At 44.2% G+C, this 23312-nt stretch overlaps 1 protein-coding gene across 1 annotated transcript in view; it reads left to right on the top strand.

Annotated features, from left to right (window-relative positions):
- The window catches only part of LOC149467059 (uncharacterized), a gene marked incomplete at its 3' end in the record, with an annotated part of 49585 nt that overhangs the window by 26121 nt on the left and 152 nt on the right, over nucleotides 1-23312 (top strand). Inside the window, exons 6-10 of the mRNA XM_089672317.1 lie at nucleotides 3037-3327; nucleotides 4255-4329; nucleotides 6035-6088; nucleotides 16561-16860; nucleotides 21622-21675. Coding sequence (XP_089528443.1) covers nucleotides 3037-3327; nucleotides 4255-4329; nucleotides 6035-6088; nucleotides 16561-16860; nucleotides 21622-21675 — 774 coding nt within the window. The remainder of the gene's footprint in view (nucleotides 1-3036; nucleotides 3328-4254; nucleotides 4330-6034; nucleotides 6089-16560; nucleotides 16861-21621; nucleotides 21676-23312) is intronic.

Genomic DNA, 23312 nt, shown 5'->3' on the forward strand with positions numbered 1-23312 from the left:
TCGCTGTAGATATGGGCCATTCTAACCTGATTGGAAAACTCCCAGGGATATATCATCCCATTCTGCCTTTTTGCTAAGACATTTATACGACATTCCCAGAATGATTCAACCCCCCTTACGGTCATAGTATAGAGATGATCCTCCTGCGCTATCTCCCTACCCCAAAAAAACCCCAAAGTGATCGCAGACACCTAAATATTTTCCAAAATAGTGAAAAACCAATTATAAGCGTGACGGTGCTGCGCTACTTAGTGAATGATAAGTGAAAAACTTAATGACATAAGCTCAATGTAAATATGGCCCTCATCCAAGTGTGAACATAACACATAAATATATCTAAATGGTGCAAAAAATGCCAAGTGACAGTACGGGCCAGAGAAAAACGGCTATAAAGTGCTGGTGACACAAGTGAATAAATCAATATTGCTGATGTATAAAGAAGTGACTCAGTCCCAAATGATCAATCAAAAATAATTGATGAGTGACTCAATCCAAAAAAATCAAAAAGTGACTCAGTCCCAAAAATATATATAAATAAGACAGTCCCAAAAATTCAGAAAAAAACACAGTAAATCTTCAGTGATTTCCAAGAAATTGGTCCTCGATGCAATCAGAGAGCAAAAGGTCATCTCCAATGGCACCTACAAACACTCACAAGCATGCTCCAGAAATTGCCACAGACCTCTGTCATCCCCAATGACTTCAATAAAATTTGAATGCGCATATAATAATTGATAAATTGGGGTTCCTCCACTCCCCTAGTCATCCACTGTTTTAAAACCACTGGGTATCCCCCTTCTTTGTTCTTAATCTCCAGCTGGGTGGAGCAACCGATCACTTTAAGGGTCACTTGGGATCAAGTTCAGTTAAGATTTGACAGAAAAACCTGGATACTCACAGGCATACTCTTTCTTCCCCGTCACAGCAGCTCTGCTGCAATGGAGGAGATAGAAGACCACACATCTTTGGGTGTTGAGAGTTTGCTCCTGTCATGGTGGGAGTGAGCGGTAATGGTTGGGAGTGTCTTAGTAACATCCTAACAACAAGGCAGGATGGGATGATGCTATCTCTGGGAGTTTGTTCTGCCCAGGCTTCAGGAGGTATGTAAATGGCCTACACCTATAACAAGGACATTACTGAACTTTACTCAAAGATTAATAGTCTGTTTTTATCGACAGACACAACTTATCTGAATAGTATGGTAAAGGTGAACCAACCCTTTAAGTGTGGCTCATAACATCATCATAAATCATATTTAGTGCCTTAACAATACAGAAAATTTTCAGAGATGGTGAAAATTATACCGGTAATGGTCAGAAAGACTGGATAGTGTACGGTCAGAGGCTGCAGGGACACTACAGGAGATGGCTGGAGACTTTGGGCATGCTGTGTGAGATGGTCACAGACTTCAGGCATGCTACAGGAGATGGTCTGAGGCATTGGACATGCTACAGGAGATGGTCAGAGACTTCGGGAAATCCACAGGTGTTGTTTGAGGCTAAAGATGTGCTGCAGATGACAGAGATTGGGGACAATTTACATGAGGCTTCTAGTGATCATTGCCGTTACAGAATCTTCACAAATCAGTGCTCCCACATACTGCATGTGCTCCCTATTTTATAAGTTACTACCCCATTTCTGATATTTGTTTCAGCAATATACATTATAAAAGGGGAAAACAGAAAATGAAGAAGACAGTGTAAAAAATGGTAAAGTGATGTGGTAGGGAAATAAACCAAATCATTTAACTAGCAGAATCTGTTTTTTTTTTCCTTTACTGACCCTGAGTAGGAACCCAGGAGAAAACTCCTACTATTGATTGCTGAAACCTGAAGGCTGTACAAGTACCAAAGGGCTGTGGCAGGGGTGTATCTACTGCAAGGCAAACAAGGCATTTGCCTAGGGTGGCAATTTTTAGGGGGGCAGGACCGCCCCCCAGAAGAAGGGACATGTTGAACAGCGGTGGACAGAGCCATGCAGGGCCGCCATCAGAGGGGTACTTTCGGTGCTCTTGCAGTGGCCCGAACAGCAGGAGGATCCAGTGGGGGAGGGCAGTTGCAGAGCAATGCTCCTGTACCTCTCCCTCCAGCAGTTGATGAGCCAGGACCAGGGAACAGCCTGGAGCAGGGAGAGGAGAAGTGTCGGAGAGGAAAGAGCCCGGAAGAGGTGAGCTGTGTTGTCTTCTGTGGGAACTCCCTGCCTCCCTGCCTACATTGACAGATTGTATGGGACTGCACAAACCTCCCCCCCCTCCTTCCTGCTGCCCGGAGATCAGCAGCCCTTGGAGGAGGTGTGTGTGTGAGAAGAGAGAGAGAGAGGGGGGGGGGGGGAGAGAGAGGGAGGAGAGAGAGAGAGAGGGCCAAGGGGAGAGAGAGGGAGGAGAGAGAAGATAGAGAGAGGGAGGAGAGAGAAGATAGAGAGAGGGAGGAGAGAGAAGAGAGATAGGGAAGAGAGAGAGGGCAGAGAAGAGAGAGGGAGAGAGAGATAGGAGAGCGAGAGGGAAGAGAGAGAGAAAGGAGAGAGGGGGGAAGAGAGAGAGGGTGGAAAAGAGAGAGAGGAGGGAAGAGAGAGGGGAGGGAAGAGAGAGAGGGAGAAAGAGATAGAGAGCGAGGATCAGATATACATACACACACTTATTGACTCTATTGACTCTCTCGCTCTCTCATTGGGGGGGGCACACAATTTTGGTGTTGCCTAGGGCAGCACAAAATCTAAATACACCACTGGGCTGCGGGATGGACACCAGGGCTGTACCATTGCTTTGGTTGAATGCAAATGTGAATGTTTTGAGCAGTTTAGGAAAACCAAACTTAGGTACAGCTAAAAGTATAAAGGTAATTTTTAATAACACAGTTTTGTGGGGTTTTTTGGAGACCTAAAGGTAGGTCCATTTTGAATGATTCATGAGAACCTCTAAAAAGGGTGAAATAAATTTCTTCTATGACACTCAGAATGTTCAGATGTTCCTTTGTACTTGGTAACAATTGCAGTGTGTGGCAATAAAAAAGCCTCTAACATATTATCTCTTTCAATCAGTTGCAGATTCTCAGATAATTCTAAGAAATCACTTTTTGGACAGAAACCAGAAGGAACTCACAGAAAAAATAAGAAATGTAGATCCAGTTCTGGAAGATCTGTTGGATCAGCGCCTGCTGACAGAACAACAATATACCAAGTTGAGAGAGAAGTCATCCTCAGAGGAAAAGATGAGCTCGCTCTGTGATATGATTCACAATTGGAGTTATACTAACAAGGATAAAGTGTACGACATACTGAGAAGACACAACTACAAGGAAATACGAGCCCTGGAGCTATCATATGTCCCCTGTAAGTGTCTCTTGACTATGAGGGAGGAGGTTGGGGCAGAATCTGTCATTAAAAAATAGATATTTTCGTTTTATTAATGATTGAATAGACGATTTGCGAGGATTATGGAAATGGGTCAGAATGTTAGATTTTTACATTTAAAAATTCTTAAACCTTAAAGAACAACTATGAATATACAGAACCTTACCTGGCTGATGCCATTGGGAGCTGGAAGTCACCAAAATAGACATCACTACTACAGTGATCCCATCTAGCTTCCTGGACCCGTGCTGAATGGCTGCCCTGCTGCATTGTGAACATGGGACATCAGCTTCTCGGCACGGGTGCCATTCAGAGATGCTTTGCATTTTCAGAATCAATGAAAGCATACGCTGATTAGATGAGGTGGAGAGTTGTGGGGGGGAGCGCTCCCCAATCAGAGAACACTTTGCATTCATGCTGAAAATGCAAAGCATTCTCTAAATGGCATCAGTGCTGAGGGACCAACCCCCTGTGTTCACAGTCCCATAGGGCAGCCACTCAACATGAACCCAGAAGCTAGTGGAGGTCACTGGAGTAGAGGTGTAGTAGACGTGTAGTAGAGGTGTAGTAGTCGTGTCTACTTCAGTGATTTCCAGCTTCCAGGGGCATCAGCCAGGTATGGTATATACATAGTAGCAGTGTTCTGATGAGGTGGTTTGGGTCGAAACGTGCTGTTTTGAAAAAAAAAGTACCTTTTTTTTCAGAGTACACCACCACTATGCAGTGCAATGAACTTCATAGCAAACCATGAAAATGACCTTGTCTTTGCTCTGGCACTGCAATGAACAAGGCCCAATGCAAATGATGTGAACAGGTCCTCAAGGAAAGTTTGTTTGCAAAAATGAGGGATTTTATTTTACTGAAGTGTACTAAACTTTATTTTTTTTTTACTTTTCACACACATAGCTCTCGTCCATGGGGACTTATCTGATGTTTCTCCACCGGACTATCTGTACAGATATGGACTTCCCAGGCTACAAGGTATGTGAATAGAAATCACACTTTTTTGATGGTTGTCATCTATTTTTCTTAGATCACTCCTTCCCAAAAATGTCTACAATTCTTCACAGTGTGCCACTAAAACACTCAAACAACCCACCTACATTAGCTGTATCTAGTCTGGACATTGTCTTCTCAAAACTGTCCCATGACGCTCCACGTGTAATCTGTCACTGATATGTGACACAAGATGTATCTCCATAGAGCCCATCATTGTCCCACCAAAGTGAGGGTGAGATCTCACCAGAGGTGGGAGGGCACATCAGCAGCAGATTATCAACTGCGGCTCCATATGCCTTTTTATTCCCATAGACTTCATTCAACAGTTTGCAACATTTCAAGGCCATGCAGGGTTCCTCCATCATGCTTTGTGCATCAATGAAGAACCCTTGTGTGGCTCCAGAAGAATGAACATTGGTGGATGACTGCTGTGCATACGGATAAAGCTTCAGTTGATGGTGTTCAGATAACATACATGTTGTCATGTGAATGTAACCAGAACCATACATAAAGAACCTAACTATCCAAGCACATTTGGATAAAATGACTGCAAACACAGGTTGGAAATGTTTATATGATCCTAATGAAAGCCAGCAGTACTGTGTCACTAGATGATTCGCACAGACTTGAGATGGAGACTAGTGAGACAGAGGAGCCCTCAATGGTGTTGCTTTGTGACATCATCATACATAGTTATGGTTCTTCCATTCTTAGGCTAGGTTCACATCTGTGCGATGGCACAATGCCACAATGCATGCATCTAGTTTTTCAAGCGCGCAACACTGTCAATAATTCCAAATGGCATCCCAACGCACCTCACAAATGTGCGCGTAAAACAAAATACAGTAAGTCCCCTTCTTACAAACGATTTCCGCTCCGGGTCTACGTTCATAAGTCCAATTTGTTCGGAAGTCTAACAAAGTGAGGTTTATAATACTTTTTCACACAAATAAAGCATAAAAACAAACAAAAAATACTGTAAAGAAAAGATGTTTAATCTTACAGTACCCTGAAATGTACAGAAGTGCAGTACAACCGCCGGCATACCGGGGCTGGCATGGAGTGATCAGACAAGACTGCTTCTGTTATACTTGATTCCAGACATCCTGGGCCTGAAATCAGCACTGTACTACTCTACACTGACAATGTCCGGCAGACACGTGAGCTACTTTGGTGATTTGACATGTGTATACATGTTTGCATCTTTGAAAGTTTGCCACGTGAAGGTTCACAAGTAGGGAACTTACTGTAACATGTGTTTAGGTGCACCACAATTTTTAAAAAAAGGTGCTTGTACTTTTCTTGTGCAATTTTTGCATGTAGAGCGAAGGGGCCTATTAAAACAAATGGACTGATCTAAATGTGACACACAAATACACATGCCTGCCGCCATACTTGCATAGATGTGAATGGAGCCTTATATACAGTGCCTTGAAGAAGTATTCATATTCTAATTTTCCACATTTTTTCATGTTAAAACCAAAAACATACATTTATTTTATTAGGATTTTATGTATGTCCCTTTTCTAGGGATCATGCGTAACAAGAGAATCTGATCTGTTGTAGATCTATTTTTCCATAAAGCCCGTTCTAGTATTGCTTTTTATCTCACGCCATTATTGTACATGGGACATTATACTCTATATACTTTCATGTGTTAGTTATTTATTATTTTCTCTTACCATAGGTGCGGCTTCAAAACCTGAAGTAAAGATCAAGGTTCCACCATTTTCACCACTTGGTAAGTCCAAAAAACTGGTGGAAATATTCTGATAAAGCACCAAAACTGATCTGCTGTTCAAACTATGAGGTTCTAGGGTCATCAGATCCTCTAATATGAGCCCCTGTGTAAGGTAGGAAATGCTTCTGTTTTCCACCTTTATGAATACAATCCCCTGGGCCTAGTCTATCACATGTAGGTTTACATAGGTTTGTATAACTGTTGGGTGATTACCAATAAAAGGTAGAGAAGGTCAGGGCAGAGTCATTTCTGTTTTCTGGTCAGTCATGTTGGAAGGTGTGATGTCCTATGGTGGGTCTAATAATAGGGGTATTGAGAAGGTCAGGAGCAGAGTATTTTCTATCTTATTGGGGGTCATGTTGACCTTGTGATATCCCATTGGTAGGTGTAATGAGAAAGGCAGAGAGATGCTCGGGAGCAGAATATTTATTTATTTTGGAGAGTCAATTTGGAGAGTGTGATGTCCCAGTAGTAAGGGTAATGAGAAAGGTAGGAGAAGGTCCAGGGTAGAGTGGTCTGTATCTGATGAGCAGTCCTGTTGGACAGTGTAAGTTCCGTGAGGGATGTGTAATCAGAAAGGTATAGAGAAGGTCAGGAGCAGAGTATTTTCTATCTTATGGAGGGTCTTCTTGGATCTGTGATATTCTTGTGGAAAGCGTAATCAAAAAAGTAGAGAGAACATTAGGAGTAGAGATGAGCGAATCGAACTTGGCGAAGTGGAATTCGTTTCGAATATTAGGAAAATATTAGGAAAATTAGCAGACTTCGGATGCGCGAATCAAAATTTTTCCTAAAATGGCGGCGACATGTGTGGCGACGGAGCGAGGATCTCTGGGAAGGCGCGCAGACAAGGCGCGCTGACCCATAATGCATTCATTCATGACATGTGATCGCATTAGCCAATCAGCAGCCAGCCAGCCAGCACTGTGTAATGGTCGAGCTATAAATTGCGGCCATTTTAGAATTCTCCATTAGCCTCCAGTCATTCAAGAGAGGCAGACCTGTCTGTGTAACAGAATCGTTACTTAGGGACACAGAACCGTTACTTAGGGACACAGAACCGTTACTTAGGGACACAGAACCGTTACTTAGGGACACAGAATCGTTACTTAGGGACACAGAACCGTTACTTAGGGACACACAATCGTTACTTAGGGCCACAGAACCGTTACATAGGGACACAGAACCGTTACTTAGGGACACAGAACCGTTACTTAGGGACACACAATCGTTACTTAGGGACACAGAACCATTACTTAGGGACACAGAACCGTTACTTAGGGACACAGAACCGTTACTTAGGGACACAGAATTGTTACTCAGGGACACAGAATTGTTACTCAGGGACAGACACAGAATTGTTACTCAGGGACAGACACAGAATTGTTACTCAGGGACAGACACAGAATTGTTACTGAGGGACAGACACAGAATTGTTACTGAGGGACACAGAATTGTTACTCAGGGACAGACACAGAATTGTTACTCAGGGACAGACACAGAATTGTTACTCAGGGACAGACACAGAATTGTTACTGAGGGACACAGAATTGTTACTGAGGGACACAGAATTGTTACTGAAGGACACAGAATTGTTACTGAGGGACACAGAATTGTTACTCAGGGACAGACACAGAATTGTTACTCAGGAACAGACACAGAATTGTTACTCAGGGACAGACACAGAATTGTTACTGAGGGACAGACACAGAATTGTTACTGAGGGACACAGAATTGTTACCGAGGGACACAGAATTGTTACTGAGGGACACAGAATTGTTACTGAGGGACACAGATTTGTTACTCAGGGACACAGAATTGTTACTCAGGGACACAGAATTGTTATTCAGGGACACAGAATTGTTACTCAGGGACAGACACAGAATTGTTACTGAGGGACACAGAATTGTTACTGAGGAACACAGAATTGTTACTCAGGGACACAGAATTGTTACTCAGGGACAGACACAGAATTTTTACTCAGGGACAGACACAGAATTGTTACTGAGGGACACAGAATTGTTACTGAGGGACACAGAATTGTTACTCAGGGACACAGAATTGTTACTCAGGGACACAGAATTGTTACTCAGGGACAGACACATAATTGTTACTGAGGGACACAAAATTGTTACTGAGGGACACAGAATTGTTACTCAGGGACACAGAATTGTTACTCAGGGACACAGAATTGTTACTCAGGGACAGACACAGAATTGTTACTGAGGGACACAGAATTGTTACTGAGGGACACAGAATTGTTACTGAGGGACACAGAATTGTTACTCAGGGACACAGAATTGTTACTGAGGGACACAGAATTGTTACTCAGGGACACAGAATTGTTACTCAGGGACAGACACAGAATTGTTACTCAGGGACACAGAATTGTTACTGAGGGACACAGAATTGTTACTCAGGGACACAGAATTGTTACTCAGGGACACAGAATTGTTACTCAGGGACAGACACAGAATTGTTACTGAGGGACACAGAATTGTTACTGAGGGACACAGAATTGTTACTCAGGGACAGGCACAGAATTGTTACTGAGGGACACAGAATTGTTACTGAGGGACACAGAATTGTTACTCAGGGACACAGAATTGTTACCCAGGGACACAGAATTGTTACTCAGGGACAGACACATAATTGTTACTGAGGGACACAGAATTGTTACTGAGGGACACAGAATTGTTACTGAGGGACACAGAATTGTTACTCAGGGACACAGAATCGTTGAATTAAAGAGTATGTCAGACAACACGCAGAGGAGTGGCAGAGGAGGCAATGTTTTAGGAGCGAGCAGACGTGGCAGCAGAGGAAGGGGTCGAGGCAGCACTAGTCGCAGCCAGAGGCCAGTGCTCCCGGTGTCATCCAGCGGTCGTGTCTCCACCGACAACCCTGCCGTCATCGATTGGTTGGCTCGGTCATCTTCCTCTTCCCAGGTCACCTCTGACACCTACAGCCAATGGTCGGTGTGTACGTCAGACACAACCGTTAGTTGGCATGGCCCGGGAGCAAGCCCACTGAAATCACGTGTCCTCTACCTGCCCCTGTCCTTTGGTGTTCCCTCACCAAGCAAAGTATCGCATGCTGTGGGCTCAGCCCCACTGTACAGTGAGGAAGAGCTAACAGAGGGCGGTCAGGAACGGGGGGAGACATCCGCCTCTTCAGCAGCCAGGCGAAGAAGTACTGGCGAGGAGAGTGGCTCGGTAGCCGGTCTAGAGACAGGTCTGTCTCCTGACCCACACGCAGCCGAGGGGGCTAGTAGTGAGGCGGAGACCCTAATTGATGATGATGAGGCTGATCGCACTTGGCAGCCTCGTCGTCATCAGGCTATTGCTTCCGCATCATCAGGAGAAGAGGGTGCCAGCTTGGCAGCGAGCAAAACAGTCGGTGGGTTGCCCAGGAGGCAGCAGGGTCGCAGCAGTGTCAGTGGAGGCAAATGGCCACGGAGTAGAGCACCAGCTCCACTGCAGCCTACCACCACGGCCAGTAGTGGTGCCGGTGTGCACGGAGGAAGTAGCAGTCAGCCAGTGAGGAGTAGCGGGGGCAAAGTTTCCTACTCGGCGGTGTGGCAATTTTTCGTCAAGCCGCCCGAGGAAGTAAACGTAGCCGTATGTCGACTATGTGGCCAGAAAGTCAAGCGTGGCCAGGGGGCCCATGTTGGGACTACAGCGTTGCGTCAGCATATGCAGCGTCGCCATTTGGTGGCCTGGGAAAACCGTGATAAAGATACGGCGGTTCTGCCTGCCCCAGCCCCCGCTCCATCACCCGCTCCGTTACTTGCTCCGTCACCCGACGTCAATCGCCCTCTATCAGCCAGTCAAGGCTCCAACACCTCTGCTGAGGGGAGTTGTCGCTCGTTGGCATCTTCCGCTCGTTCAGATGCTCCTTCTCCTGCTACTCCTCTTCACGGATTCCGTCAGCAGTCTTTCTTGGAATCCGTTTCCAAGAGACAACAGTTTGCGAGCACGCACCCGACGGTGCAAAAGCTGAACGTCCTCCTGTCCAAGTTGCTGGTGCTGCAGTCCCTCCCTTTCCAAGTGGTGGACTCAGCACCTTTCTGAGAAATGATGGCTTGTGCCGCGCCGCGGTGGAGAGTGCCAAGCTGGCATTTCTTCGCCAAAAAGGCAGTGCCAGCCCTGCATTCACATGTAGAAGAGATGGTGGGCCAGTCTTTGAGCATGTCGGTCTCTGCCAAAGTGCACGGCAGCGCCGACGTGTGGAGCTGTAACTACGGTCAGGGACAGTACATGTCATTTACGGCCCACTGGGTGAACGTGGCGCCGGCACAGCCGCACCAGCAACTTGGACAGGTCACGACGCTTTTGCCTCCACGTTTGCACGTCCTTGGTCCAGCAAAGATGTCCGCCTCTACCACCTCTTCTTCCGCCGTGTCCTCAGCCGCCACCCCCGTGCCAAGTCCCATTACCCGACCGGCATATCACATGTGCAGGGCGCAACGGTGTCACGCTGTGCTGCACCTGGTATGCCTTGGCGAACGTAGTCACACAGGGGAGGAACTTCTGAGTGTAATGAACAGAGAAATCGACAGATGGCTGTCTCCGCGCAAACTGAAAATCGGAACCATGTTGACCGACAACGGAAAGAACATGGTGTCTGCTCTGCGTCAAGGAAGGTTGTGCCATGCGCCATGCATGGCTCACGTGTTCAATCTGGTTGTCAAGCGGTTCCTAAAATCCACCATCCCACTGCAAGACATCCTTAAAATGTCACGTAAACTTTGCATGCATTTCAGCCATTCCTACACCGCAAAGCACACCCTCCTTGAGCTGCAGCGGCAGAACGGAATTCCACAGCATCGCCTGATCTGCGACGTTGCAACAAGGTGGAATTCAACCCTACACATGTTAGACCGCCTTTACGAACAGCGAAAGGCCATCACCGATTTCCTGATGTTACAAGCGGATAAAGGTACTCCCCTGTGTAACTTCGATGTCAGCCATTGGCAGCTCATGCGTGACACCTGCCGCTTGCTCAGGCCCTTTGAGGAGGCCACGCTATTCGTGAGTCGGCAGGACTATGGGATGAACGACGTCATTCCTCTGTTGCACGTCCTGGAACAAATGCTGTTAACAATGGCTGGTCAGGGTGGGGTAGACGTGGCGCACAGATCTCAACGCCACATGACCCCTGTGGGGGCAGGACAGGAAGAAGAGGAGGAGGTAGAGGAGGACATTGGTGCTCAGGAATTATTGAGTGAAATGGGTGGTTTTTCCACTCAGCGGACAGGAGTGGAGGAGCAGGAGCATCTGGTAGAGGAGGAGGAGGAGGAGACAGAGGACCCAGACGCACCGTGGCAGTATGCTGTGGAGATGGAGGCAGGGAGTCCCTCGCATTCCTTGGCACAAATGACCCATAGCATGCTCGGTTGCTTGCGTAGCGACAGCCGAATAATAACCATCAGATAGAGGGATGACTTTTGGCTGTCCACCTTGTTGGACCCTCGCTACCGTTCAAAAATGGTGGCCTTTTTCACACCTGCTGAGAGGGAGGCCAAAATAACGTACTATAAAAACCACCTATGTAGTCAGTTGGTCTCTGCCTTTGTGCGCCAACGTCCATCCTCAGACACTGTGGGCCCTGTGCGCTCGCCATGGCAGCAGGGGAGGGGTGGGGTGGTAGGAGCAGTGGCAGCTCCACCAGCAGCGGCTGCCTCAGTCTGCAGTCGATGATGAGTAGCTTTCTTCACCAGCGCACTGAGGAAACTACTAACCAGCCGCAGCAGCAGCAGCATCAGGTGGACCTGGAGCAGGACCTCAAACAAAAGGCTTGGGCCTACTTGGACAGCACCCTGCCAACCGAGGTGGACAATCCCCTTGACTACTGGGCAACGAAACTTGACCTTTGGCCCCAACTAGCTGAATTTGCCCTTGAAAGGCTGTCATGCCCGGCCAGTAGCGTGGCATCGGAGTGCGTGTTTAGTGCGGCAGGAGGTATTGTAACCCCGCGGAGGACACGACTGTCCACCCAAAGTGTGGAGAGACTCACGTTTGTGAAAATGAATCAGGCGTGGATTAGTCTGGATTTCAAACCACCAGTTCCTGACACAACTGACTAAATCCGCCATGAATCATGCCCCAAACATGTGCCACTTTCAGGTCTCCTCACACTGCTGGTGGGTTCCATTTTGTCATAGGGTGCTGGCAGATTACGGGCCTCCCATTGCTGCTGCCAGGCCCCTAATCTGCCATGGGCCCCTGTACCGCCTCCTCACGCTGCTGCCAGGTCCAGAGTGTGTCATGGGTCCCTGTACGGCCTCCCATTGCTGCTGTCTCCATCGCCACACTCTGCCATGTGCCACTTTCAGGTCTCCTCACACTGCTGCTGGGTTCCATTTTGTCATAGGGTGCTGGCAGATTACGGGCCTCCCATTGCTGCTGCCAGGCCCCTAATCTGCCATGGGCCCCTGTACCGCCTCCTCACGCTGCTGCCAGGTCCAGAGTGTGTCATGGGTCCCTGTACGGCCTCCCATTGCTGCTGTCTCCATCGCCACACTCTGCCATGTGCCACTTTCAGGTCTCCTCACACTGCTGCTGGGTTCCATTTTGTCATAGGGTGCTGGCAGATTACGGGCCTCCCAATGCTGCTGCCAGGCCCCTAATCTGCCATGGGCCCCTGTACCACCTCCTCATGCTGCTGCCAGGTCCACAGTGTCTCATGGGTCCCTGTACCGCCTCCCATTGCTGCTGTCTCCATCGCCACACTCTGCCATGTGCCACTTTCAGGTCTCCTCACACTGCTGGTGGGTTCCATTTTGTCATAGGGTGCTGTATGGCCTCCCATTGCTGCTGCCTCCACCGCCACACTGTGGCTCCACACTCTGGTTTTGGCCCCGTGACTGCCCAAATGAGTGAAGTGTGCGGTGATTCTAAGATCGACGGCACTCATCTGCATGTCATACTGACTGACAGTATTATTTCTCTTCCCCAGCAGACTCCAAGGGCATTTAAATTAAAGGTACAGTGTTCTGCACTAATATAAAGGCTCTCTGAAGCCTAGAAACACCCTTTTATAAGTTAAATTCGCAGCGAATATATTCGACTCGAATCGAATTTTTTCCACGAATTCGCCGAATCAGTCGAATCGAATTTTTGAATAATTCGCTCATCTCTAATTAGGAGCAGAGTCATTTCTACCATATGGATGGTCATATTGGAGGGTGTGGTATCCAGAGGTGTATGTGATTAGAAAGGCAGTGAAAAGGTGAAGAGCAGAGAATATTCCACCTTTATAGAGGGTCATATTGGAGGTAATATCCCAGTGAGGAGTTTAATCAGGAATGTAAAGAGAAGGTCAGGAGCTGAGCATTTCTTTACCTTTTGAAGGGTCCTGTGGGAGGGGATAATACAATTAACCACTTGCCCTCCTGAGCATTTACCCCCCCCCCCCTCTTCCTGACCAGGCCATTTTTTGCATTATGGGACCGCGTTACATTAACTGACAATTGCACAGTCATGCAACACTGCACCCAAATTAAGTTTATGGCCTTTTTCCCCCCTTATGTATTATAAATGGAGATCATTTCCCCCCTTATGTATTATACATGGAGATCGTATCCCCCCTTATGTATTATACATGGAGATCATTTCCCCCCGTATGTATTATACATGGAGATCATATCCCCCCTTAGGTATTATACATGGAGATCATATCCCCCCTTATGTATTATACATGGAGATCATATCCCCCCTTATGTATTCTACATGGTGATCATATCCCCCTTATGTATTATACATGGAGATCATATCCCCCTTATGTATTATACATGGAGATCATATCCCCCCTTATGTATTATACATGGAGATCATATCCCCCCTTATGTATTATACATGGAGATCATATCCCCCCCCCCTTATGTATTATACATGGAGATCATATCCCCCTTACGTATTATACATGGAGATCATATCCCCCCTTATGTATTATACATGGAGATCATATCCCCCTTATGTATTATACATGGAGATCATATCCCCCCTTATGTATTATACATGGAGATCATATCCCCCTTATGTATTATACATGGAGATCATATCCCCCCTTATGTATTATACATGGAGATCATATCCCCCCCTTATGTATTATACATGGAGATCATATCCCCCCCTTATGTATTATACATGGAGATCATATCCCCCTTATGTATTATACATGGAGATCATATCCCCCCTTATGTATTATACATGGAGATCATATCCCCCCCTTATGTATTATACATGGAGATCATATCCCCCCTTATGTATTATACATGGAGATCATATCCCCCCTTATGTATTATACATGGAGATCATATCCCCCCCCCTTATGTATTATACATGGAGATCATATCCCCCTTATGTATTATACATGGAGATCATATCCCCCCCTTATGTATTATACATGGAGATCATATCCCCCTTATGTATTATACATGGAGATCATATCCCCCCTTATGTATTATACATGGAGATCATATCCCCCCTTATGTATTATACATGGAGATCATATCCCCCCCCCCCTTATGTATTATACATGGAGATCATATCCCCCTTATGTATTATACATGGAGATCATATCCCCCCTTATGTATTATACATGGAGATCATATCCCCCCTTATGTATTATACATGGAGATCATATCCCCCTTATGTATTATACATGGAGATCATATCCCCCTTATGTATTATACATGGAGATCATATCCCCCCCTTATGTATTATACATGGAGATCATATCCCCCCCCCTTATGTATTATATATGGAGATCATATCCCCCTTATGTATTATACATGGAGATCATATCCCCCCCTTATGTATTATACATGGAGATCATATCCCCCCTGATGTATTATACATGGAGATCATATCCCCCTTATGTATTATACATGGAGATCATTTCCCCCCTTATGTATTATACATGGAGATCATATCCCCCCTTATGTATTATACATGGAGATCATATCCCCCCCCTTATGTATTATACATGGTGATCATATCCCCCCTTATGTATTATACATGGAGATCATATCCCCCCTTATGTATTATACATGGAGATCATTTCCCCCCTTATGTATTATACATGGAGATCATATCCCCCTTATGTATTATACATGGAGATCATATCCCCCTTATGTATTATACATGGAGATCATACCCCCCCTTATGTATTATACATGGTGATCATATCCCCCCTTATGTATTATACATGGAGATCATATCCCCCCTTATGTATTATACATGGAGATCATTTCCCCCCTTATGTATTATACATGGAGATCATATCCCCCCTTATGTATGATACATGGAGATCATATACCCCCTTATGTATTATACATGGAGATCATATCCCCCCTTATATATTATACATGGTGATCATATCCCCTTATGTATTATACATGGAGATCATATCCCTCCTTATGTATTATACATGGAGATCATATCCCCCCTTATGTATTCTACATGGAGATCATATCCCCCCTTATGTATTATACATGGAGATCATATCCCCCCTTATGTATTATACATGGAGATCATATCCCTCCTTATGTATTCTACATGGAGATCATATACCCCCTTATGTATTATACATGGAGATCATATCCCTCCTTATGTATTATACATGGAGATCATATCCCCCCTTATGTATTCTACATGGAGATCATATACCCCCTTATGTATTATACATGGTGATCATATCCCCCTTAATCTCCTCTTCTCAGTAGAGAATAAATTCAGTTCTTCTAATCTTTCCTCATAGCTGATCTCCTCCATGCCTCGTATCAGTTTGGTTGCCCTTCTCTGTACTTTCTCCAGTTCCCCAATGTTCTTTTTGTGAATTGGAGCCCAAAACTGAACTGCATATTCCAGATGAGGTCTTACTAATGATTTGTACGGGGCGGGGGGGGGGATTATATCTCTCTCTCTTGAGTCTATACCTCTCCCAATACAAGAGAGGATTTTGCTCGGTTTAGAACCCGCAGCTTGGCATTGCTGCCATTATTAAGATTGTGATCTACCAAAACCCCCCAGATCCTTCTCCACCATTGACCCCCCAGTTGTACCCCTCTAGTATGTATGATGCATATTCTTAGCCCCCAAGTGCAGAACCTTACATTTATCAACATTGAACCCCATTGGCCACATAGTTGCCCAATTACACAGAGCATTGAGGTCGGCTTGTGTATCGATCGGCGAGATATGTTATTGTTACAGTAGTGGTTGGGTTGCAGAGTCTGGATAGAAAGTGAGGAAATATTTCTACAGTTGTCCTGGATAGATGAACAAGGTATCAAAGGAACAAAACCCACCTAAGGCCACCCAAGGAAAATTAATTCTGTGTGCAATGAAGTAGTCTGTATACTAAGAGGGAGGTTCTCCTCTCCAAAACAGTGAACAAAGGGTTAAGGGAGAAACATGACAAAACTTTTGATATTATTTTTTTTTTTTATATATTTAATAATACAGCAAAGGAGCATTTTGTGGACAGACACTGGATATTTCTGATACACAACATGAAGTTTGTCGATCCAGTTCTATTTGATCTGACGTACAAGATGCTGATCACATCGGAAGAGTTCCAGAATCTGATTAGCAAATCCTCATCTAGGGACAAGATGGATGGACTCTTTGACATAATCAGCTCCTGGGACCATAAGAAGAAAGACCTGCTATATGATGCTCTTTGGAAGTATAACGAGGATGAAATGTCTGTACTGGAAAGTCCGTACCAAGGAATCGGGGATATTCCAAGAGCTCAAATGCAATGTAAGTCAGAGCTTTACTGTGTTATCATGCAAGATATGTTAAAGGATAAGTTCACCTTCAGACAAAAAATAATAAATGCACATTTTTTTGCAGGTAAAAAAATGTGCATTTATTATTTTTGGGTGCATGAGCCTGGATGGCATTGCACCAGCGACCAACAGATCACTGATACCATGAAGGTCTTCTGCAGACTGTCAGTGTATCTGCTCTCCCATACGGGATATACGGGATATACGGGATATACGGACAAACAGATATACTGACAGAGAGACTCAATGAACTTCCACAGTGCACACGGCGCCATGATAGTTCATAGAGAACTGAAAACTGACAGCCACTAAGGAATAATTCACAGGACTGTGAATGAGGGACGAAGCCGTATGGGCGGAGCCGCGTTTTTTTAAAATCTGACAGCTAGCACTGGGAGGGGGGAAGTTTGTGGAGGGGGGAGAAGATCCCCCGCTAGCTGTTAAAGTGGGGGCCGGTCTGATCATAACATGTTACATGTTATGCCCTGAATATTGGTGTAACATGTAACCTGTTATGAAAGGTGAACTTATCCTTTAAAAATGTAATTCTAGAATGAGCGTTAGATTTTATAATTTTTGCTAAACACCCCTTAGAAAATATATATATATATATGTGTAGTTTTTCTGATTAGAATTGTTACAGGGAAAATAAAAGTCATTTTCTGCCCCATGGGAACCTCTCACAAGCTGCTACCTGCATAAAATAATACAAATGTCATCCTTCATTATGTATGTTTTTATAAACCAAAAATCAACCGAGTGGACAGATCACAAACATCTTTAAAAAATTAGATGTGACTTAAACCCTTTTGCTGCCAGAGCTGTTTTTTGCAATTTTTGCACACGTATAAAAAAATCAATTTATGCCTGAAGATTACACAAAACCCCCAAAACAATATATATTTTCTGAAAGCAGACACCCTTAGAGAATAGAAAAAAGTGGTAGTTTCTCTTTTTTATGGTACACGATATTATGAAAATTTCAGTAAAAGTCACGCTAAAGCGAATTTTAAGGCACACACATGCAATAAATTACTCAAATTGTTGGAAAAATATAAAAGATGAGGTTGTGCCTAGTAAATAGATACTCAGAAAACCTTAAATTTGTGTGCGCCTATGAAATGGCGTCAAACTTCACTAACCTATACTTCAGTTTTCTATAGACGACGCTTCAAAAGTCCCTACAGGTCATCAGCTTAGCATTATGGAGAAGGTCTCCTGCTAGAATTATTGCTTTCACTCTGGCGTGCGCGGCGATGTGTAACATGTGTATTGCAATTGATGTTTTCATGTGTAGGCGTCCCAACGTGTGCGTTTTATGTGGGGGTGGGGGGCTGAAATTGTTTGGTTTTTTTTGAACGGGGAATGTTATGTGCATGGGTGTAACTTTATTTTTTGTTTTTCATCACATAAGGGACACAAAATCCCGTATGTGATGATTTTTGGGTGATAGGTTCTCTTTATTGAGACAGGCAGGGTCTAAAAGACCCCCCAATGTCTTCTCTGGCCTCCCTTTCAATGCAGACCACATTGCAATACCTATTTCCATGGCTATTCTAGCCAGGAAAGTGACAGCATGGACGTCGCCTTCCAGGTCACACAAAGAAGGGGAGGGGAGTGGACGCTCGTCTGCTTTCCTCTCTCCCCTCCATCCGCACAACCCAATGGCTCTCCTGGGAGTAGAAATCACACTTATTTGATGGTTGTCATCTATTTTCCTTAGATCATTCCTTCACAAAAATGTCTACAGTTCTGTACAACCTTCACAGTGTGCCACTAAAACACTCAAACAACCCACCTACACTACCTGCATCTAGTCTGGACATTGTCTTCTCTAAACTGTCCCATGATGCTCCACGTGTAATCTGTCACTGATATGTGACACAAGATGTATCTCCATAGAGCCCATCATTGTCCCACCAAAGTGAGGGTGAGATCTCACCAGAGGTGGGAGGGCACATCACCAGCAGATCATCAACTGCGGCTCCATATGCCTTTTTATTCCCATAGACTTCATTCAACAGTTTTGCAACATTTCAAGGCCATGCAGGGTTCCTCCATCATGCTTTGTGCATCAATGAAGGACCCCTTGGTTATAACGTGAAAAAATGTGAAAAATTGCAAAAGAATATGAATACTTCTTCAAGGCACTGTATATAAGGTTCCATTCACATGTGTGCAAGTATGACGGCAGGCATGTGTATTTGTGTGTTGCATTTAGATCAGTCCATTAGTTTTAATAGGCCCCTTTGCTCTACATGCAAAAATTGCACAAGAAAAGTACAAGCACCTTTTTTTAAAAAATTGTGCTGCACCTAAACACATGTTACAGTAAGTTCCCTACTTGTGAACCTTCAAGTTGCAAACTTTCAAAGATGCAAACATGCATTCACATGTCAAATCACCAAAGCAGCTCACGTGTCTGCCAGACATTGTCGGTGTAGAGTAGTACAGTGCTGATTTCAGGCCCAGGATGTCTGGAATCAAGTATAACAGAAGCAGTCTTGTCTGATCACTCCATGCCAGCCCCGGTATGCCGGCGGTTGTACTGCACTTCTGTACATTTCAGGGTACTGTAAGATTAAACATCTTTTCTTTACAGTATTTTTTGTTTGTTTTTTATGCGTTATTTGTGTGAAAAGGTATTATAAACCTAATTTTGTTGGACTTACGAACAAATTGGACTTATGAACGTACACCCGGAGTGGAAATTGTTTGTAAGTAGGGGACTTACTGTATTTTGTTTTACGCACATTTTGCAAGTTGAGTTGGGATGCCATTTGGAATTATTGACAGTGTTGGACGCTTGAAAAACGAGATGCAGGCATTGTGGCATTGTGCCATCGCACAGATGTGAACCTAGCCTAAGAATGGAAGAACCATAACTATGTATGATGATGTCACAAAGCAACACCATTGAGGGCTCCCCTGTCTCACTAGTCTCCATCTCAAGTCTGTGCGAATCATCTAGTGACACGGTACTGCTGGCTTTCATTAGGATCATATAAACATTCCCAACCTGTGTTTTCAGTCATTTTATCCAAATGTGCTTGGATAGTTAGGTTCTTTATGTATGGTTCTGTTTACATTCACATGACAACATGTATGTTTTCAGAACACCATCAACTGAAGCTAAATGTAATGATGGTGTAAACACCATCAACTGAAGCTTTATCCGTATGCACAGTAGTCATCCACCAATGTTCAGTCTTCTGGAGCCACACAAGGGGTCCTTCATTGATGCACAAAGCATGATGGAGGAACCCTGCATGGCCTTGAAATGTTGCAAAACTGTTGAATGAAGTCTATGGGAATAAAAAGGCATATGGAGCCGCAGTTGATGCTCTGCTGGTGATGTGCCCTCCCACCTCTGGTGAGATCTCACCCTCACTTTGGTGGGACAATGCTGGGCTCTATGGAGATTCATCTTGTGTCACATATCAGTGACAGATTACACGTGGAGCATCATGGGACAGTTTGGGAGAATCTGTCCACAGGACAACTATTAGTCATGCACTCCACAAATCTGGCCTTTATGGAAGAGTGACAAGAAGAAAGACATTGCTGGAAGAAAGCCATAAGAAGTCCTGTTTGCTGTTTGCTGTTTGCAAAAAGCCATGTGGGGGACACAGCAAACATGTGGAAGAAGGGGCTCTGTTCAGATGAGACCAATATTGAACTTTTTGGGCTAAAAGCAAAATGCCGTGCATAGCGGAAAACTAACACTACACATCCCCCTGAACACACCATCCCCACCGTGAAACATAGTGGTGGCAGCATCATGTGGTGGGGTGGCTTTTCTTCGGCAGGGACAGGGAAGATTGTCAGAATTGATGGGAAGATGGATGGAGCCAAATACAGGGCAATCTTAGAAGAAAACCTGAGTCTGCAAAAGACCTGAGACCGGGGCGGAGGTTCACCTTCCAGCAGGACGACCCGAAACATCCAGCCAGAGCTACAATGGAATGGTTTAGATCAAAGCATCTTCATGTGTTAGAATGGCCCAGTCACAGTCCAGACGCAAATCCAATGGAGAATCTGTGGCAAGACTTGAACATTTCTGTTCACTCATCCAGTCTGACAGACCTTGAGCCATTCTGCAAAGAAGAATGGGCAGAAATGTCCCTCTCTAGGTGTGCAAAGCTGGGAGAGACGTCTCCAAAAAGATTTGAAGCTGGAATTGCAGCCAAAGGGGGTCCTACAAAGTATTGACTCCGGGGGGCTGAATACAAATGCCGCCACACTTTTCACAGATTTATTGGTCACAAATTTTGAAAACCATTTCTCATTTTCCTTCCACTTTACAATTATGTGCCACTTGCTGTTGGTCTATCACATCCAATCCTAATAAATACATTGTAACATGACAACATGGGGGACATATCAAGGGGGAGGAAGACTTTTTCAAGGCACTGTATGTTGGTCCATTTACTACATGATGGAATCTGGATATCTCAGGATTCCTACCACCAGTGTAATGTTTTTATAACACCTCCCATCATACATGATCATAGATCTACTTATAATCAATAAACAGGTTGAGTCATTCCTCTTATTTTTAAAACCTTTTCTAGGGATCATGCGTAACAAGAGAATCTGGATTTGTTTTAGATCTATTTTTCCATAAAGCACATTCTAGTATTGCTTTTTATCTCACGCCATTATTGTACATGGGACATTATACTGTATATACTTTCATGTTGTAATTATTAATTATTTTCTCTTACCATAGATGCAGCTTCAATACCTGTAGAAAAGATCAAGGTTTTATCATTGTCACCACTTGGTAAGTCCAAGAAACTAGAACATTAGGAGCAGAGTCATTTCTACCATATGGATGGTCATATTGGAGGGTGTGGTATCCCAGAGGTGTATGTGATTAGAAAGGCAGCGAAAAGGTCAAGAGCAGAGAATATTCCACCTTTATAGAGGGTCATATTGGAGGTAATATCCCAGTGAGGAGTTTAATCAGGAATGTAAAGAGAAGGCCAGGAGCTGAGCATTTGTTTACCTTTTGAAGGGTCCTGTGGGAGGGGATAAGACCCTGGTGGGTATTTTTTGCGTCATGGCGCTGCGTTACATTTATCTGAAAATTGTGTGGTCATGCAATGCTGCACCCAATTGAAATTTCGTCCTTTTTTTCCCCACAAACTGAGCTTTCTTTCGGTGGTATTTGATTGCCTGTGTGGTTTTCATTTTTTGCGCTATACAAAAAAAAAAACACGACAATTTTAAGAAAAAAACAATATTTTTGACTAATGAATAATGATATGCACATACTACTTAGGACAATGATGTTACAGAAGGCGGAGCCCTTGTGTCCAAAAAATGTGGGATCCCCATCGGCTATACACAGAGACAAGAAGCCGTTGTAAGGGGAGCTTTTGTGCTAGTAGCATAGCATCCCATGGAGATGGGGGGCGGCGGGGGCGGGGAGGATGCTGTAAATTCTACCTTATACCAAAAATGACCTACAGAACTTTAGTAGCTCACTATAAGCTAATCAAATCGGTACTACTCCCTATCCAATAGTAGGATCTCATGGACTTTTTTAGGCACCATAGACAACAATTATAATCTAAAACATTTTATTTATACAAAAAGATAAAAATGCTTAAAATTATATCCTAAAATGCTTAAGAAATGACAACCAATCAGGTCCAGCGAGTGATACAATTGCATAAGGAGGTACAACCCCAAATAGGGGGAATTTATCATGGACTTCCTTCACCCAGTCTGCACCCTGAGTCTTTATTCACACTACTATGACCTGAAAGTCGCACAGCTTACAGTGCGATTTTTGCCAGGCGACTTGAGTACTACTTTGAAGCGACTCTGAAGCAACTTTCAGGGAATGCTGGGTAATCTTACTGTAATGTCGGATTCAAATCACATCAATATAGAGGAGGATCCGACTTGGAGGTGGCTTCCATTAAAGTCTATGGGCACAAGTCAGATAGAAGTCGCCTTGAAGTAGTATGGGAACCTTTTCTAAAGTCGGAGTGACTTCAGTAGTGGTAATTAAGATGTCTCTCATTGACTAACATGGGATTTGATATATCATGCGCCTTGGGGTCTAACCAGTCATATCCCATGTCACGGCAGTGTCAAGAGAGCCTGAAGGTCCATCATTTGTGAGCTCAACATGTTTTTACGTTGAAAATTGCTTCTTCAGGAGATTGAAAGTAGTTTTAGATGGGAACAAACAACGTGAAAAACCATATAGATATATATCTTGCATCTTCAATATTGAAACATTAGCTTATGAAAACTTACATACATATCATCAGCATGGAATTTCCTGCTATTTACAATATAACTTTGGCTTGAAATAAAATAAATAGTTCTAACATTTAAAAAAGATGATGCAGGTGCTAAAGTAATGATAAAAATTATACAAAAAAGTATAAATGCTATTATTAT

The sequence above is a fragment of the Staurois parvus genome, unplaced genomic scaffold (genome assembly GCF_062004578.1).
Source record: "Staurois parvus isolate SC_StPar_1 unplaced genomic scaffold, SC_StPar_1.0 ptg000125l, whole genome shotgun sequence".
Lineage (NCBI taxonomy): Eukaryota > Metazoa > Chordata > Amphibia > Anura > Ranidae > Staurois > Staurois parvus.